The sequence below is a fragment of the Somniosus microcephalus genome, chromosome 22 (genome assembly GCF_052327205.1).
Source record: "Somniosus microcephalus isolate GS21.2 chromosome 22, FLI_Smic_1.0, whole genome shotgun sequence".
Taxonomy (NCBI): domain Eukaryota; kingdom Metazoa; phylum Chordata; class Chondrichthyes; order Squaliformes; family Somniosidae; genus Somniosus; species Somniosus microcephalus.
In genome coordinates this window covers 21953560-21973701 of record NC_141008.1, presented here as the reverse complement: position 1 = coordinate 21973701, position 20142 = coordinate 21953560, and the positions used below count along the sequence as shown (strand labels likewise).

The window sequence follows — 20142 nt, the reverse complement described above, 5'->3', positions numbered from 1 at the left end:
TAATTCCTGTTGGCGATATTGGTGAACAAATGTTTAACACATTCGTGCGGCTTGCCATTGTTTACTATTTTAATGGAAGTGCCTCGATTAAAATGGCAACAGTCACTTGTACTTGTTAGGTGCCTTTTAACATGATAATAAACATAATTAAGCATTCCAAAGTGCTTCTCAAGAGGTGAAAACGACCAGTCACCGAGCAGTGATGGAGAGTTAAGAGAGGTGGCTGAAGACCCAGAGGTCAAAGGGTAGGCTTTGAAAAGATTTTTAGAGGATGACAGAGAATTGTCTTTCAAATGCTTTGCGTTGGTCCGCTAAAATCAACAGTAATTTCTACATTATTATTACAGTAAGAACGTTATCCAGATGTCAGGAGTAATTTTATTTAAAAAAAGAAAGAAGAAACCATTTGCATTTCTATAGCGCCTTTCACAACCTCAGGACGTCCCAAAGCGCATTACAGCCAATGAAATACTTTTGGAGTGTAGTCACTGTTGTAATGTAGGAAACACAGCAGCCAATTTGTGCACAGCAAGCTCCCACAAACAGCAATGAGATAATGACCGGATAATCTGCTTTAGTGATGTTGGTTGAGGCATAAATGTTGGCCAGGACACCTGGGATAACTCCCCTGCTCTTCCTTGAAGAAGTGCCTTGGGATACTTTATGTCCACCTGAGAGGGCAGAAGGGGCCTCGATTCAATATCTCATCCAAAAGATGGCACCTCCAACAGTGCAGCACTCCCTCAGTACTGTATTGACGTGCCAGCCAGAATTATGTGCTCAAGTCTCTAGAGTGGGAGTTGAACCTACGACCTTTTAACTCAGAGGTGAGAGTGCTGCCACTGAGCGACGGCTTTAATATTAACACTACACAACTGAAATAAATACTTGATTTTATTAACTTTAACCCTGTTCAACCAGTCTTTCCATCCCCATTCTCTCTCTGTCCTTTTTGTGTTTGTTTAACTCTACTTTTATTTGCTTCTTATCTAATATATACTCCTCTATAACTTTTCTTCCTTTTAAAATACTTTTATTTATCCGTTTGACTGCCTGCAGAGTCCCACCATTCACTTTAGAATCAGGGGCATGGATTTTCCGATAGGGTGCATTGGGAGGTTGAGGTACCCACTGGTCCGGGAAGTGCCCTCATGACCCCAGCAATATTTCTGGTCCCGGATTACCTGTATGCGGGGAGCCGAGCTCCCAGGTCTCTGTCAAGGATGTTGCGCCAGGCTAGGTGGAGCCTTGATACTGTAAGCCTTGGGAACCTGCTGCAGCAACATCAAGAAGCACACAAACCTTTCATCTCTGGCACCTAGGTTCAAATTAAGGCCAAAATGAAAGTATGGAAGCCTACTCTGTATTGACAGCAAGGGTTCTATGTGAATGAGGTTAGGACAGTGTCCACTCAGTGCCTAATGGGCATGGCCCTAAAAAACTGCTCCTAACTTTAGCACTAACTGGCAGCTCACTTGTAGGCCTCGGGATGGCTGGATTTAGGCATCGTTGGCAAGGCCAGCATTTATTGCCCATCCCTAATTGCCCTTGAGAAGGTGGTGGTGAGCCGCCGCCTTGAACCGCTGCAGTCCGTGTGGTGAAGGCACTCCCACGGTGCTGTTAGGGAAGGAGTTCCAGGACTTTGACCCAGCGATGATGAAAGAACGGTGCTATATGTAAGTCAGGATGGTGTGTGACTTGGAGGGGAACTTGGAGGTGGTGGTGTTCCCATGCACCTGCTGCCCTTGTCCTTCTGGGTGGTAAAGGTCGTGGGTTTGGGAGGTGCTGTCGAAGAAGCCTTGGCGAGTTGTAGATCCTGCAGAGAGTATAGACTGCATGCAGCTATGGTGCACTGGTGGTGGAGGGAGTGAATGTTTAATCCAGTGGATGGGGTACCGTTCAAGCAGACTGCTTTGTCCTGGATGGAGTTGTGGATCAGCGTGAAGAAAGTTGGGCCTAGGACACTGCCCTGAGGAACTCCTGCAGCAATGTCCTGGGGCTGAGATGATTGGCCTCCAACAACCACAACCATCTTCCTTTGTGCTAGGTATGACTCCAGCCATTGGAGAGTTTTCCCCCCGATTCCCATTGACTTCAGTTTTACTACTGCAGTGTCAGTGTCAGCCATGCCTCAGTGGGTAGCACCCTTGCCTCTGAGTCAAAAGGTTGTGGGTTCAAGTCTCACTCCATGGAACTTGAGCACAAAAATCTAGTCTAACACTCCAATGAGTGCTGCACTATTGGAGGTGCTGTCTTTCTGATGAGACGTAAAACCGAGGCACCGTCTGCTCTCACAGGTGAATGTAAAAAATCCTATGGCACTATTTCAAAGAAGAGCAGGGGAGTTATCCCTGGTGTCCTGGGGCCAATATTTATCCCTCAATCAACATCACTAAAACAGATTATCTGATCATTATCACATTGCTGTTTGTGGGAGCTTGTTGTGTGCCACGTTTCCTACATTACAACAGTGTAAAACACTTTGGGATGTCCGGTGGCTGTGAAAGGCGCTATATAAATGCAGGTCTTTTCTTTTTCTTTTTAGGGCTCCTTGGTCACATTCGGTTGAATGTTGCCCCGATGTCAGTCCCTCTGGAATTCAGCTGTTGTCTCCATATTTGGACCAAGGCTGCAAGAGGTCTTTTGATATGATTTTTTTTAAATTGGGACTGAGTAGAAGACGCTTTACTTTGCATCTAACCATCTATACCCAAACTTGGTGCGGAGACTGGGTGGTTGAAATGTTCTGTTTCCAAGTGCAGTCGCTCACCTCGATGAGCACACATTTGCGAAGTATTGATGATGCTTCCCTTCCTACGGGAAGGGACAGCCAGTCTGCTCTCTTACATCTTTCCTAGTACACAGTCACCAGACAAGAAAGCAAGCAGGCCTTTATAACTGCGAAAAATATCATATTAAATTTAAACATAGAAAACCTTAAAATGACACCAGTCAACATGCAGGTATGACTAAGAGATTAAATGTGCTCTTTCTTTTGTATTGCGGGCAAATCCCACAGATGGTCCATCAGAGCCACACTTTGAAGCCTGCTCTGTAGTGTAATTTGGGTAGATGGCTCTGGTAGCTGAAGTGAGATGACTCACCATTTGATGACTGTCACTGAAGCTTTGTATAATATGTGTCATCTATATGACCCACGCAACAACCGTGTGAGGCAATGGCTGATAATCAAAGACTTGAACACGTCAGTGCTGTGCGAAGGCTGGATTTGATTTGGTCAGAGTAAAAATTAAATATTTCGTTTATCGTGAAGCAGTCATTTAACAGGCGTAATCGCACCATTACAGGCTGAAATTCTACAACTTCTTTCTCTCACTATCTTCTGTAAGCTTCCATTTCACTATTATCATTGTACTAAATTAAATTAAAATGCACAACACATATGCAGCCATGTTAACGGTGGGAATATAAAAAAAAAACACACATTTAAAAAAACCGTTGATGGCACAGAGATTTGACTCTGATATACACTCAACAACAGCATTTAAATCTCCTAACACATTCTGTTATAATCTGTAATTGAAAACCTCTTGTTTGAGCAACCTCTGTTACTGTACAGTTAGATAAAGCTCTGGTTAAACCACATCTGGAGCAGTGTGAGCTAGGACTTAACACCTCCCTATGCGACTGGATCCTGGGCTTCCTGACGGGCAGACCCCAGGTGGTGAAAATAGGCAGTAACACCTCCTCAACACTGATCCTGAACACGGGAGCTCCCCAGGGTTGTGTGCTCAGCCCCCTTCTGTACTCCCTGTTTACTCACGATTGCGTGGCCACGCACAACTCCAACTCCATCATCAAGTTTGCTGATGACACTACCGTTGTAGGCCTGATCACAGATGGCGACAAGACAGGCTACAGGGAGGAGGTAAGAGCTCTAGCAGAATGGTGCAAGTACAACAACCTCTCCCTCAACATCAGCAAAACAAAGGAGATGATCGTGGACTACAGGAAGTGGCAGGGGGAGGGACACACCCCAATCTACATCGAAGGGGCTGAGGTGGAGAGGGTCAGCAGCTTCAAATTCCTGGGTGTATTCATTACGGAGGACTTAACGTGGTCACGTCACATCGACATCGTAACGAAGAAGGCATGCCAACGCCTGTTCTTCCTCAGGAGACTGAAGAAATTTGGAATGGCCCCCCAAATTCTCACCAACTTCTACCGGTGCACCATCGAGAGTATCCTGTCCGACTGCATCACTACCTGGTATGGCAACTGCACCGCCACAGACCGCAAGACTCTACAGATGGTGGTGAAAGCTGCACAACACACTATAGGAATTAAACTACCTGCTGTGCAGGATATCTACCCCGAGAGGTGCCGGGGGAAGGCCCTGAGAATCATTAAAGACGCGAGCCACCCCAGCCACAACCTCTTCGCCCTGCTCCCGTCCGGTAAGAGATACCGAAGCATACGGTCTCGTACCAGCAGGTTTCGAAACAGCTTCTACCCCCAGGCCATAAGACTCATGAACGTATAATTTATTATTATTTATTACTGTTGTTTTATTTATTATTACTGTATTTCTATTAGTATTTTTATCATTGTTATGCCATATTTATTCCAATGTTGGGAGGACTCATAAAAATCAACATTTCATTGTGCAGTACACACGTCTGCTGCATATATGACAAATAAAATTGAATTGAATTGTGTTCAGTTCTGGGCCCCGTACCTCAGGAAGGATACATTGGCCTTGCAGGGAGGGCAGCGCAGATTCACCAGAATGATACCGGGGCTAAAAGGATTAAATTCTGAGAACAGTTTGCACAGACTAGACTTGTATTCCCTTGAATTTAGAAGATTAAGGGGTGATCAAATTGAGGTGTTTAAGATGATTAAAGGATTTGATAGATTTTTGTTAGCTAAGGGCATTAAAGGATACGGAACCAAGGCAGGTAAATAGAGTTGAGATACAGATCAGCTATGATCTAATTGAATGGTGGAACAAGCTCGAGGGGCTGAATGGCCCACTCCTGCTCCTGTGTACTGAGGACAGTCCCTTATACCAAATTCTGGTATTAGGATCTCTACAAGAATCTGTCACTGAAGACTTCCTGTCATTGGATTTTATGGTTGTCCATTTAAAAAATTCCCCACAAAAGGCAATCAAGCAAGTTCCAGGAGACCGTATTACCTGTGACCAGGCAAACTTAACTGTCTCCTCCCTTCTTAAAGCACTGTATATAGAATCTACAGCACAGAGACAGGCTATTTGCTCAATTGGTCTCTGCTGGAATCTATGCTCCACACGAGCCTCCTCTCACTCTGATTACCTCCTCCCACCCTGTCCCCAGATCCCTCTATTCCCTTCTCCCTGTGTATGTGCTTGTACCTATAGTTACTACATCAAGGGGAGAGATTTTAACACCATCCGCCCGTTGGAAATAGGGCTGAAGTGGAGTTAAAATGGAGGTGTTGAACTTACCGTCATTTTCCCTGGGGCCTTCCGTGGGGTGACCGAGGCGCCTGCCTGAATCAGGTGGGAGACTCATTTATGTGGCAAATCAGGATCCTGTACCTGTCATTTTAACTGCCTACTGGGCAGAACATGAGCCGTGGACACGACACTCAGTAAAACCTGGCAGTACAGCAGAAGGTAAGAGCTAAAATTACCAGTGTGAGGCCAGGAGAAGCAGGAATGTTCCTCCAGATTCCGCAAGAATAATGAGAGTCGCAGGCACCCCGGGTCCCCCCTCCCCGGGTCACCCCCTCCCCAACCTTCCCCCCGGGTCACCCCCTCCCCAACCTTCCCCCCCCCCGGGTCACCCCTCCCCAACCTTCCCCCCCACCACCCCCCCCGGGTCAACCCCCTCCCCAACCTCCCCAACCTTCCCCCCCCACCCCCCAGGTCAACCCCCTCCCCAACCTTCCCCCCCCCACCCCCCCGGGTCAACCCCCTCCCCAACCTCCCCCCCCCCCGTCCCCAGGTCACCCCCCTCCCCAACCTCCCACCCCCTCCCTGAGTCACCCCCCTCCCCAACCTTCCCCCCCCCTCCCCGGGTCACCCCCCTCCCCAACCTTCCCCCCCCCCCCGGCTCAACCCCCTCCCCAACCTCCCCCCCCTCCCCAGGTCACCCCCCTCCCCAACCTCACCCCCCCCCTCCCCAACCTCACCCCCCTCCCCAACCTCCCCCCCCCTCCCCGGGTCACCCCCCTCCCCAACCTTCCCCCCCTCCCCGGGTCACCCCCCTCCCCAACCTTCCCCCCCCCCCCCCCGGGTCACCCCCCTCCCCAACCTTCCCCCCCCCCCTCCCCGGGTCCCCCCCCAACCTCCCCCCCTCCCCAGGTCCCCCCCCAATCCCCGGGTCCTCCCCACTCCTCCCGGGTCCTCACCCCCCCAATCCCTGGGTCTCCCCCGCCTCTTCCCAGGTCCCCCCCCAATCTCCAGGTTCCCCCCCCTCCTCCCAGGTCCCCCCCCTCCCTGGTCCCTCCACCCCTCCCCGACCTCCCCCAGGTCCCCCCCCCCTCCCCGACCTCCACCCCCCCTCCCGGGTCCCCCCCCCTCCCCGACCTGCTTTTCCCAGGCTCGCTCGGCCTCCAAGCCACCCGATATTGCACCGACCTGGCTCCAGTGAGATGCCCGTATGTTAATGAGACCCAGCCCTCCATATGGACCGGGCCTCCCGCTCGTGCTATCGGGCGGCCAGCCTGCGCGACCCGCTGATCGGACACACGATAGTTAAAATCTACGCCCATGTCTCGAGAGGCTTTCAAAATAAAAATCACCAATTTTGGTGTGACTCACCGAGTGAAAGGAAAGAGAAGCTCCACTCTGTTCCCATCACTGGGTTTTCCAGCAATCCTGCTGTTTTCTTCCTCTTTCAGTCTCACTATTCACAACGGCCTGATTCCGGCAGCTATTTGGAGCTTTGCTGCAGTCTCTTGGGTATGGTCTTAAATCCGCACCATCAGCATTAATTTGGCAGCCTAGATAAATCACTGTGTGCACGTGTGTCTGTGAGAGTCTCTCTGTGTGGTGTGCCTGGCTATATATGATTGCATTTATGTGTCACTACGTGTTTCCCAGATTTGTACGGTTTATCATGTTATATCAGAGTGCCTTACAGCAAGGAACTGCTAAATCTCAGTGGGCTGCACTCTCGTCTCTGAGTCAGAAGGTTGTGGGTTCAGGTCCTGCACCAGAGACTTGGGCACAAAATCTAGGTTGACACTCCAGTGCAGTACTGAGGGGGTGCTGCACTGTCAGAGGTACCGTCTTTCGGATGAGACGTTAAACTTCTCAGGTGAACGTAAAAGATCCCATGACACTATTCAAAGAAGAGCAGGGGAGTTCTCCCCGGTGTCCTGACCAAAATTTATCCCTCAACCAACATCACTAAAACAGATTATCTGGTCAATGGCACATTGCTGTTTGTGGGAGCTTGCTGTGCGCAAATTTGCTGTCGCGTTTCCTAAATTACAACAGCGGCTACTCTTCAAAAGTACTTAATTGGCTGTAAAGCGCTTTGGGACGTCCTGAGGTTGTGAAAGGCGCTATAGAAATGCAAGTTCTTTCTTTCTATCTTGCAGTAAAGGAGGCAAGTTGTTCAGAAAAGATAACTTACTCAGTCTCACTTCTTCGTGCCTTATCAGGGAGCAGGAAGAACCAGCCTTCTTTCTGCTGAATCGCCAGGAGCTTGTTAATGTTGAATGCTACCTGGAGAGAAGAAGAAACAACAGGCGATGAAACCCCAGTCGTAGTCCTCAGTGATCCTTAAGCTACAGCTCTTCCATTTCGACCAGCCAGAAGGACTGTGGTGGCCTGCACCTGCCTATGTCCCTAAGTGACAGGGCAGATCCCACCATGGCAGCTTGACAATTTCAATTCAGCTTAAAACATCTGGAACTGACCCTGAAGTGGCAGGTAACATTCACGCCTCGGAAGTGCCGGGCAATGACTATCTCCAACAAGCGAGAGTCTAACCACCTCCCCTTGACATTCAATGGCATTACCATCGCCGAATCGCCCGCTATTAACATCCTGGGGGGTCACCATTAACCAGAAACTTAACCTGACCAGCCACATAAATACTGTAGCAACAGGAGTGTTAGATCCGTGGTTCAGTGGATAAAGAATTACACGGATGCTGTACATAAACAAACAACAGGTCTTTACTGGAGGAGGGTCATCTCTAGACTGGAGTACAGAGGCATGCGCACAGCTTATACACCGGTGTGGTTACTGCCGGTACTACAGTATACAGGAGCTGTAAAAAGTAGTTCTGACTTAAAGCACATACACTACAATTCCTCCCTTTTTAGATTAATAATAACCCCTTAATATTCAAATAACAATTACATTTTTACATGTACATTCAATAACAAAAAGTCCATTTATAGATTCAGTTTTTGGGGCGGCTTCCTGACCCTTTCGGGATAGTGCCTTCCCGGAGGTTCTTGTTCTTGGTGCAGAGGCGATTCTGACCCCTTTTCATCGGGTTCCACTGCTACTGGGTCTGAAGTAGATGCTACCGGTATGTCGGGTTCATCCCCAGGTACTCGAGACATGGGGTTGACGCCTTCCTGTGACGCTAAGATCTGATCGACGTGGCGTCTCACAATGTTCTCCCCGACATCCACTGTGTACATTAATGGCCCCTGCCTTGTACATATCGTTCCGGGTTGCCACTTCTCTGTTCGATAGTCACGGGCCAAGACTGGTTGCCCTACATTGAAGCTCCTTGTCGGCTTCTCGTTGATGTGCTGGAATTGTTTGTCCTCAACATTTCTTCGCACATTTGGTCTGAGCAAGTCCGGACGAGATCTCAACCTTCGGTTAAAGAACATCATGGCCGGGGTCTAGTTGGTAACTGCATGTGTCGCGTTTCGGTAGGCTAATAAGAAATTGTCCATCTTATGCTGTAGTGGAATTTCCTCGTCGCACATGGCCTTTATCGCCTTCTTAAAGGTTTGTACGAACCTCTCAGCCAATCCATTGGTGGCTGGATGATACGGGGCGGATGTGTAATGCCTTACCCCATTCCTTTTCACGAATTTTTGGAACTCGTCGGACACAAACTGTGGTCCATTATCAGAGCAGATCTGCTCTGGCAAACCATTTCTGACAAATATGGTCCGTAGGACTGCAATCGTTTTCTCTGTAGTGGTTGAAGACATCTTTATCACCTCAGGCCACTTTGAATGAGCATCCACTGCTATTAAGAACATTGAGTCCATGAATGGACCAGCGAAATCAATGTGCACCCGTTGCCATGGAGAGGAGGGCCACTCCCATGGGTGTAGAGGGGCATGTGGTGGTGCATTTTGGACCTTCTGGCATCCTAAGCAGCTCTTAGTTAGGTCTTTGATTTGTTGATCGATTCCCGGCCACCACACATAAGCCCTAGCAAGGCTTTTCATTTTCACTCCCCCCAGATGGCCTTCATGTAGCTCCTTTAGCACTCTCTCCCTTAACTTGGGTGGAATCACCACTCTGGATCCACACATCACTGTCCCCTGGCATACTGACAGCTGTTCTCTTCTGGATGAGAATGCTGGCAACAGTGAGTCGCCATATGTTGGCCATCCCCTCACCGTCAATTCATATACCCGTGAAAGCATCGGATCATTGCGGGTCTCCTTCTCTATATCCGCGTTTGTTACTGGCAATCGTTCAATTATCGACGAATAAAATATCTCGATAGGGTCCACTGCTGGTGCTTCCTCCACCGTAGGCAGTGGCAGGCGCAATAGCCCATCAGCGTTCCCATGCTGTTTCGTGCCTTTATATTCTATTTCATACTGATTCACCCCTAGAAACAGGGACCATCTTTGTAACCGCTGTGCAGTCATTACTGGCACGCCCTTCTTAGGATTAAAGATGGAGACAAGTGGTTGGTGGTCAGTCAGCAAGGTGAACTTCTGCCCATGCAGATAATGGTTGAATTTTTTTACTCCCCATACTAGGCTGAGGGCCTCCCTGTCAATCTGGGCGTAGTTGCACTCGGCTGAGGTTAGTGACTGAGATGCAAAGGCCACTGGCCTCTCCAACCCGTCTGGGAATTTGTGCGACAGCACCGCTCCAATGCCGTAGGGTGATGCATCACATGCCAAACGAATTGGTAGTGCTGGGTTGAAATGGGCCAACACCTCTTTTGATGTGATCAATTCTTTACACTTCTGGAAATCTCATCTACGTTCGTCATCCCACTCCCATGGTACCCCTGTTTGCAGTAGGGTGTTCAGCGGGTGTAGTACCGTAGACAAATTTGGTAAGAACTTGTGGTAATAGTTTACCAGCCCGAGGAACGACCTCAGTTGTGACACATTTTCCGGTGCTGGAGCCTTGACTACTGCTTCAATCTTGTCAGGGGACTTATGTAACCCCTCTTCATCGATGACGTGGCCGCAAAACGAGATCTGTTTCTGGAAAAACTCGCACTTGTGGCGATTGGCTTGTAGCCCATATTCCTTTAATCTGGCGAGCACCTTCTCCAAGTTAGCGAGGTGATCACCGTCATTTTTGCCCGTGACCAAGATGTCGTCCAAATAACACTGGGTCCCTGGAATCCCTTGCAGGACCTGATCCATCGCCCTTTGCCAGATAGCCGGAGCCGAGGCTACTCCAAACACCAGCCGGTTGTATTGATAGAGACCTTTATGGGTGTTGATCGTAAGGTAATGTTTCGAAGCTTCTTCTACCTCCATTTGCAAGTACGCCTGGGCTAGATCAATTTTGGTGAAGCGTTTACCACCAGATAACGAGGCGAAAATATCCTCAATTCGTGGAAGTGGATATTGCACCGTGTGAAGGACTGGGTTCACTGTCACCTTAAAATCCCCACAGATGCGGACCTTCTTTGGTTCCCCAGGCGTATTACTCAACGACCTCTTCATTACAGGGACGATGGGTGTAGCCCACTCGCTCCAGTCCACTTTGGACAGTACTCCTGAACGTTCCAACCCTTCCAGCTCTGCTTCAACCGCTGGTCTGATCGCATAAAGCACTGGTCTGGCCTTAAGAAACTTTGGGCTTGCATTATCCTCTATTTTAATTGTTGCTGTTATTCCTTTTAGTGTTCCTAGTCCCTCCTGGAACACTTCTTTTGCGTCAGTTAGCATTTTTGACAGTCGTCCAGGTGTGACGTCGTCATCCTTTTTGGCCTCAACCTTCAGTGCCTGTATGGAATGCCAATCTAAATGTATCTTCTGGATCCACTCACGTCCTAGCAGTGGTGGTCCTCCATTTGGCAATACATATATATCCATTTTAGGTATTTCCTGACCTTTATATGTCACTTTCACCCTTATTTTTCCTTTGGGGTAGACTTTTTGCCCCGTATGCGTCTTCAAGACAATCTCTGTAGCTTTCAAGGGTATGTGTGAAAATAGCCGCTTGTAGTCTCTTTGATTTATGATTGTTAGAGCTGACCCTGTGTCCAATTCCATTTCCACTTGGACTCCGTCTATCTTGAGTGTAACCCAGATAGTTTGGTGATCCTCTATTTCGGTTACATTATGTAGTTTCAGACAACCCAGCTCCTTGCTTCCGGAGTCTGTGTCACTTTTCTGTTCGTCTGAACCACTGTCCATCACCTGGTGTACCTTTTTGTACTTCTCCTGTGGAGATTTCTTACTGTTGGTTTTCTTCCCAGACCTGCAGACTCTTGCTATGTGTTCTGCTTTCCCACACTGTCTGCACACTTGGTCCTTGAACCAACAATCTTTCTGGTCATGTGTTGTTCTGCCGCAGCGATAGCACTTCCCTGTTCCATAGGTCATTTCGTTGGTGCCGTATTCTTGCGGTCTCCGTTGTATCTCTGCAGCGCCCCTTGCGGCTGCTTCGTGTGATACTGCCATATTGAAAGCTTTGTCCAGCGTAAGGTCCTTTTCTGATAGAAGCCGTTTCTGGGTTCCTTCACTTTGTAGCCCACACACAAACTTGTCCCTTAACGTGTCTGCTAGTCCCGCTCCAAACTGGCAGTATTTCGATAGCTTGCGCAGTTCCGTTAGGTACTCAGCATTGCTTTCGCCTTTGTGTTGGTTCCTTTTATGGAACTTAAATCGTTCTGCTATCAGCAGCGGTGTGGGGCTTAAGTGGTCCTGTAGGATTTCTACTATGCTTCCAAAATCCTTGTTTACCGGCTTCTCTGGGGTTATTAGATTTCGCAGTAACCCATAAGTTTTTGCACCCATGGAATTTAACAGAACCAGTGCTTTATTAGCATCTGGCACTTCATTTGCCCTGCAGTACACCTCAATACGTTCCACATATGTCGCCCAATCTTCGACTTCATTGTCGAATGTAGAGATACTGACACTCTTCGGCATCCTTGGTTGTGCGTTAACTGTCCCCAATGGCGCCTCCCGCGCTTCCCCTTCTTCTCCGCTGGCACAAAATGGCGTCGCCCGCGCTTTCCTTCCTTCCCGCGCTCGCCCGTCTTCTCCGCTGCGGCTTCGCAAAATGGCGTCTCCCGCGCTCTTCCTTCTTCTCCGCGGCTCAATGGCGCCTCCCGCGCTCTCCCTGCTTCTCCGCAGCTCAATGGCGTCTCCCCTTGCTTCGCCCCGCGGACCCTGATCAGCCCGTGATCCCTGGCTGTGCTCTGCGCGTTCTTCTCTTGATATTTGTCGACGCCCTCAGTCTAGAACCCGGCTGTTTCTTACCCTCTCTCTCTCTGGTTTGCAGTATTTTTCCTCGACGCCGCTCGGTGATCAATCCCCGGCTGCGCCCTGCTCTCTTCACCCTCTTTCTTACCCCGTTGACGCTGCCCGGCTCTCTCTCTCTCTGCCATCGGTCGGCTCCAGCCGCCGCTGCTCGGGAAGGGTCTGCTCTGGACCTGTCGTCGGTCTCTTACTGCTCGTTGTGGCTGGGGAACCAAGCCCGGCTCTCCACAGCCTCCCCAGCGAAGTTGGATCTCTGCCTGACTGCTGGGCGGTTGCTCGCGGTAGACGCCCGTGTTCCTGGACTCGACTATTTTTTTTCTTATTTTTTTTTCTTTGTTTAATGTTGCAGGTAGATTCGCATCAACACTCGTCGCCACTGTTAGATCCGTGGTTCAGTGGATAAAGAATTACACGGATGCTGTACATAAACAAACAACAGGTCTTTACTGGAGGAGGGTCATCTCTAGACTGGAGTACAGAGGCATGCGCACAGCTTATATACCGGTGTGGTTACTGCCGGTACTACAGTATACAGGAGCTGTAAAAAGTGGTTCTGACTTAAAGCACATACACTACAAGGAGCAAGTCAGAGGCTGGGTATTCTGCGGCGAGTGTCTCACCTCCTGACTCCCCAAAGCCTTTCTACCATCTACAAGGTACAAGTAAGGAGTGTGATGGAATACTCTCCACTTGCCTGGATGAGTGCAGCTCCAACAACACTCAAGAAGCTCGACACCATCCGGGACAAAGCAGCCCGCTTGATTTGCACCCCATCCACCACCTTAAACATTCAGTCCCTCCACCACTGGCGTACCGTGGCTGCAGTGTGTACCATCTACAAGATGCACTGCAGCAACTCGCCAAGACTTCTTCGGCAGCACCACCCAAACCTGCGACCTCTACCACCTAGAAGGACAAGGGCAGCAGGCGCATGGGAACACCACCTCCTCCAAGTTCGCCTCCAAGTCACACACCATCCTGACTTAGAAGTATATCGACGATCCCTCATCATCGCTGGGTCAAAATCCTGGAACTCCCTCCCTAACAGCACTGTGGGAGTACCTTCACCATACGGACTGCAGCGATTCAAGAAGGCGGCTCACCACCACCTTCTCAAAGGCAATTAGGGATGGACATAAATGCTGGACTTGACAGCGACACCCACATTCCATAAATGAATAAAAAAAAGTTGTCAGATTGTCGTAAAAACCCAATTGGTTCACGAATGTCCTTTAGGGAAGAAGACTGGCCATCCTTACCCAGTTTAGCCTATATGTGACACATCAACGTGGTTGACCCTTAACTGCCCTAGCAAGCCACTGGGATATAAGGTAAATTCGGAATGGGGAAGAAATGCCGGCCTTGCCAGCGATGCCCGCATCCCAAGAATGAAGAGAAATACATGTTTTTTTTTTACTGCTGATGTCTCTGTGGAGTAGAGACTCTCATCTCTCGGTCACTTTAAAGATATACTCAATACAAACGTGACTATTTTCTGCATTTGTTTTACTTCACAGACTCGGACAGGATCATAAACCAATTTCTGCCTACTGTAAATTAGAACAAATTGGAAAAAAAATTTAATATGAAAAATATATTGGAAAATATTATTTTAAGAATAGCACCAAACGATTCAGTAATCTAATCATGGGATTGGGTTACCATAATATTTATGAACTTTGTCTGACCCTCTCGATTACAGTACAGCCTGTAGTCACACCCAGGTACGCACTATTCTCTCGATAAACCATAAACATTATAAGTTCTGCCAATCACACCATTATGAGTCACCAGATGCTAAGTTTATGAGCGATTGATAGCATTCAATTATCTGCGTCAGATAAATGCTGATGACGGGTCACATCCAAACCATTAATCTATTTATCTCCTTCAGATGCTGATGGGTCCGTTGTGCATTTCTATCATTTTGTTTCAGATTTCCAGAATTTGTGGGGTTTTTTTTGTTAATCTTTGCATTTTATTTGTACTACGTAACTATTGCTCTAAATTTAAATTCAGATGCTATCTGGATAATTGCATTACAACAGTGACTACACTTCAAAAGTGCTTCATTGAATGTAAAGCGCTTTGGGGCATCCCGAGGTTGTGAAAGGTGCTGTATAAATGCAGGCCTTTCCATTTTTTTCTTTTACATGCTCTCCTGGGTCAAAGGGGTTGAAAACGAAGCTTCTGTTCCCAAATTAAAGTCCCGGTACGGAGTCTCGAACACCAGGACCGTGGGTTGCAGATAGGCCCCTCACAGTTAGAGGGTCAATTCTGCGGCCCACGCTCCCGACCAATGAGGCTCCGCTCCAGGAGTGCAACATCACTGAATTCACCCGAAGCAGCTGCCTTTAAACAACCAAAAAACATTTTATTACAAATCCTATTTCATTTATTTCTCTCTCCTTCCATTCATTTTGTTTCTTTATTCTATCGTCGTCTCCTTTTTCCTCCCTTTGGGTAGCTTCAGGGTTGCTACAGTCCCAATGGGGGAGCCACATTCAGAGTGCATGGTTCAGAGGTCAGGTTGCAGTCCGGATTCTCCGACCTGTATTCCCTCAGAGCCCAGCTCCTCACTGAGAGCACGAGAGTCCTAAGTGCAGCCTTATATTCCTTTCACTCTTATTGTTTCCTTGTGCTTCCCCCGCCTCACCCTTACTTTGTCTTTGTAACTTTATATCTTGACTGTTAATACAGACCAAAAAAGGTCAAATACTCAATGGAACATGATGGTCCGCTGATGTTGGGGCCCGGGGAAGGTCTGAGGCAATTGTTGGGGAGGCAATAAAATTTGGAAGGAGGGAGATGTGAAAACGACTGAATGTCCTGGAGTTTTATTTATTTTGGGGATTTAAACACAACTTTCCCTCAGCAGATTAAACCCATGATATGGAAATTACAACTCATTTGCGGAAGGAACATTCTTGATGGGCTGAATAGGTTTTTGCAGTTCCTTAAGGCGCATTTTCACCATAGGGAGTACAGCCAGACATGGAGATACTTGGTTGACCTCTCGAAATATAAATGAACTGAGGTTTGGGGAACCAACAGGATCCTAGACCTAGAGGAACGCACCACTGGGTTAAAGGCGGTGGCTGTGTGAAGTCAAGGTGGAGTGCCGATCTCTGGGACGCTGCGTTCCACAGCACAGCCCAGGAGGCCTATAGAGACCATCTCCTGACACCGATGGAAGTTATTCTCCCTAAAACAGGGAGTCAGAAGTCGATTTAAAAGTTCAAGAGTAAAAGGGGGAAAAATTGGGTCGCGCCCCCTTTGGGGCGCTAACTTCGCCGGGCGCTAACGGGAGGCGCAAAGCAACCGAATGTTTAGGCCAAAGCATCTTCATTGTTATTTGTGTCTTCACTCAAGCTGCACTCATTACTTATATCTTGAGGTCAATTAATATTCAAACGTCAGCCTTGGCTCAGTGGTAGCACTCTCACCTCGGAGTCAGGAGGTCATGGATTCAAGCCCTAGTCCAAAGATTTGAGCACATAATCCAGGCCGACACTCCAGTGCAGCACTGAGAGAGTGCTGCACTTTCGGATGAGACGTTAAACTCAGGTGGACATAAAAGATCCCATGGCACTATTTTGAAGGAGAGCAGGGGAGTTCTCCCCGGCATCCCGGCCAACATTTATCCCTCAACCAACATCACGGGGGAATCTAGAACTAGGGGGTACAGTTTCAGGATAAGGGGTCGCCCATTTAAGACGAAGACGAGGAGGAATTTCTTCTCTCAGAGGGGCGTGAATCTTTGGAATTCTCTCCCCTAGAGAGCTGTGGAGGCGGAGTCAGTGAATATATTCAAGGCGGAGATTGACAGATATTTGAGCTACAGGGGAGTCAAGGGTTATGGGGAACAGGAAGGAAAGTGGAGTTGAGGCCAAGATCGAATGGCCTACTCCTGCTCCTATTTCTTATGTTCATATGTTTCTTATGTTCTTAACTGATTATCTGGTCATTATCTCATTGCTATTTGCAGGACATTGCGGTGCGCAAATTGGCTGAAAAAACAACAGTAATCCACTGACTGTGAAGAGCTTTGGGACATCCTGAGAATGTGAAAGATGTTATATAAATGTAAATCTTTTCTTAAGTGTGAAAAGGTATTGCATTAGCTGCAGCATCAGTAAAAACAACCGAAAGCTGCATGCCAGGTATCACTTGAGGTGCTACCTACCTTTCCCAGGAAGTCATTTTTGCTGACCAGGTCCCAGTCCCACACCTCCACGTGCAACGTATTCTCCGTCACGGTGTCATCCAGGACAAACTCAAATACCTCATTCCACCGGGGGTAACGGGACTTTTTCACAACCTACATCAAGAAAACTCAGTATGAGGAGCTTCCATTAGATTTTAACAACAGCCATAAAATGTGGACCATCCACTGCAGTTAATCCAAGTATTAAAGGTGCTGAATGGCAGCAAAGTACACAAGCAATAATTGTAAAGTCCGCGCTTCAATAATACACGGACTTCGGGAGAACAGTTTAACAGGTACTTTACTGAACAGGAGGGTAACGTCAGACTGAAATACAGAAGCCTGCTAGGGCCTTTTACACAGGGGTGGTCACTGCTGGTACTGCAGTCTAAAACCAGTTCTTCCCTTAAAGGTACATACACAACAATTCCTCCCCTTTTAGATAAACAGTACGTAACATTCATTTAACAACTAAATAATAACGAATTACAATTTTCTGGGTACTATATACATCAACTGAAATAATCATTTATAAGTTCAGTCTTTGAGGAGGCTTCCTGATCCTGACTGGATAGCGCCTTTCTCGAGTATCCTGTTCTTGCGGCGGAGTTGATTCTGGTTCATTGTCATTGGTTGGTTCGTCAGCTTCCAATACCACTGCTTCTGAGGTAGACGCAACCTGTACTTCGGGTTGATTACCAGGTGCACCTGCTCATGGTATGGGTTTGGCTTGTTCCTGTGACTCTAGATTCTGGTCAGCATGGCGTCTCACGATGCTCTCTCCAATGTCCACTGTGTACATTAGTGGTCCCTGCTGTGTGCATATTGTTCCTGGCTGCCATTTTTCTGTTCGGTAGCCGCGGGCCAAGACTGGTTGCCCTATCTTGAAGCTCCTGGTTGGCTTCTCATTTATGTGCTGGAATTGCTTATCCTCAACATCTCATCTTATGTTTGGTTTGAGCAAATCCAGGCGACATCTTAGCCTTCGGTTGAAAAACAGTACGGCTGGAGCTTGGTTGGTGACTGCATGTGTCGCATTCCGGTAAGCAAACAAGAAATTATCCACCTTGTGTTGTAGTGGTATGTCGTCATTATACATTGCCTTTATGGCCTTTTTAAAGGTCTGAACAAACCTCTCAGCCAATCCATTTGTGGCTGGATGATATGGGGCAGATGTGTAATGTTTCACCCCATTATTCCTCAGAAACCTCCGGAAATCCTCAGACACAAACTGTGGCCCATTGTCGGAGCAAATCTGTTCTGGCAACCCATTCCTGGCAAAGATGGTCCTTAAGACTGCAATAGTTTTCTCCGTGGTGGTGGAGGACATTTTAATGACCTCTGGCCATTTCGAATGGGCGTCCACAGCGATTAGAAACATTGAGTCCATAAATGGACCAGCAAAATCAATGTGTACCCATTGCCATGGAGATGAGGGCCACTCCCATGGATGTAGCAGGGCCTGTGGTGGAGCGTTTTGGACCTTCTGGCATCCTGTGCATCTCTTGGTCATATCCTCGATTTCTTTATCGATTCCCGGCCACCACACAAACGCCCTGGCTAGGCTCTTCATTTTTACCCCTCCCAGATGACCCTCATGAAGCTCATTGAGCACTCTATCTCTCAACTTAGGTGGAATTACCACTCGGGATCCACACATCAAGGTCCCCCGGCACACTGACAGCTGTTCTCTCCTTGGCGAGAATGCTGGCAACAGTGAGTCGCCATATGCTGGCCATCCCTTCACCGTCAAATCATAGACCCGAGAGAGTGTCGGGTCATTTTGGGTTTCCTTCTCTATACTTCAGTTTGTAACAGGCAAACATTCGACTATGGTCGCATGGAATATCTCAACAGGGTCCACTGCAGGCGCTTCTTCTACCGTAGGCAACGGTAGGCGCGACAGCCCATCAGCGTTTCCATGCTGTTTCGTACCCTTGTGCTCTGTCGTACTGATGCGCCCCTAGAAAAAGTGACCATCTTTGCAGCCGTTGCGCCGTCATCACCGGAACGCCCTTCTTTGGGTTAAAAATGGAGACCAGGGGCTGATGATCAGTCAGTAGGGTGAATTTCTGCCCGTGCAGATAGTGATTGAACTTCTTCAACCCCCACACCAGGCTGAGGGCCGCCCTGTCAATCTGGGCGTAGTTACGCTCGGCTGCGGTTAGCGAGCGCGACGCAAAGGCTATTGGCCTCTCTGAACCGTCAAGGAATTTGTGTGACAGCACCGCTCCAATGCCGTAGGGTGACGCATCACATGCCAACCGAATTGGTAGTGTTGGGTTGTAGTGGGCCAATACTTCTTTTGAAGTGATTAGGCATTTACATTCCTGAAAGGCATGCTTACACTCATCACTCCATTTCCATGTTACTCCAGTTTGCAGCAGGGCGTTCAGTGGGTGCAGAATTGTAGATAAATTCGGCAAGAACTTATGGTAGTAGTTCACCAACCCGAGGAACGACCTCAGTTGCGACACATTTTCCGGTGCTGGAGCCTTGACTACAGCCTCAATCTTGTCCGGCGTCTTATGCAGCCCTTCCTCATCAATCATGTGGCCACAATACGAGATTTGTCTCCTGAAGAACTCGCATTTGGGGCGGTTGGCTCGTAGCCCATATTCCTGTAATCTCGTGAGCACCTGCTCCAGGTTGGCAAGGTGTTCACTGTCATTTTCGCCCGTAACCAGGATGTCGTCCAAATAACACTGGGTCCCCGGGATCCCTTGCAGGACTTGTTCCATCGCCCTCTGCCAAATAACCGGGGCTGATGCTACCCCGAATGCCAGTCGATTGTACTGGTAAAGGCCTTTGTGAGTGTTTATCGTGAGGTATTTTCTAGATGCTTCTTCCACCTCCATTTGTAGATACGCTTGGGCCAGATCAATCTTTGTAAAACGTTTCCCTCCAGATAGTGAGGCGAAAATATCTTCTATCCGCGGAAGTGGATATTGTACTGTGTGCAGGACTGGGTTCACAGTCACCTTGAAGTCCCCACAGATGCGAACCTTCTTCGGCTCCCCAGGCGTGCTGCTCAATGCTTTCTTCATTACAGGAACGATGGGTGTGGCCCACTCGCTCCAGTCCACCTTGGACAGCACACCCGAACGCTCCAGACTCTCCAGTTCAGCTTCAACGGCTGGGCGGATCGCGTATGGCACCGGTCTGGCCTTAAAAAAAATTTGGCTTTGCGTTATCTTCAATCTTTATGGTTGCCTTTACTCCTTTTAGAGTCCCAAGTCCTTGTTGGAACACCTCTTCCGCGTCAGATAGAATTTGTGACAGACGTCCAGGTGCGACGTCATCAT

At 48.4% G+C, this 20142-nt stretch overlaps 1 protein-coding gene across 1 annotated transcript in view; it reads right to left on the bottom strand.

The window, feature by feature from the left end:
• rasa4 (RAS p21 protein activator 4) overlaps positions 1-20142 on the bottom strand; it is a 336682-nt gene that overhangs the window by 95063 nt on the left and 221477 nt on the right. Inside the window, exons 7-8 of the mRNA XM_085964291.1 lie at positions 16817-16951; positions 7593-7684 (exon numbers count right to left, since the gene is read on the bottom strand). Of these exons, the coding sequence (XP_085820417.1) occupies positions 7593-7684; positions 16817-16951 (227 nt within the window). The remainder of the gene's footprint in view (positions 1-7592; positions 7685-16816; positions 16952-20142) is intronic.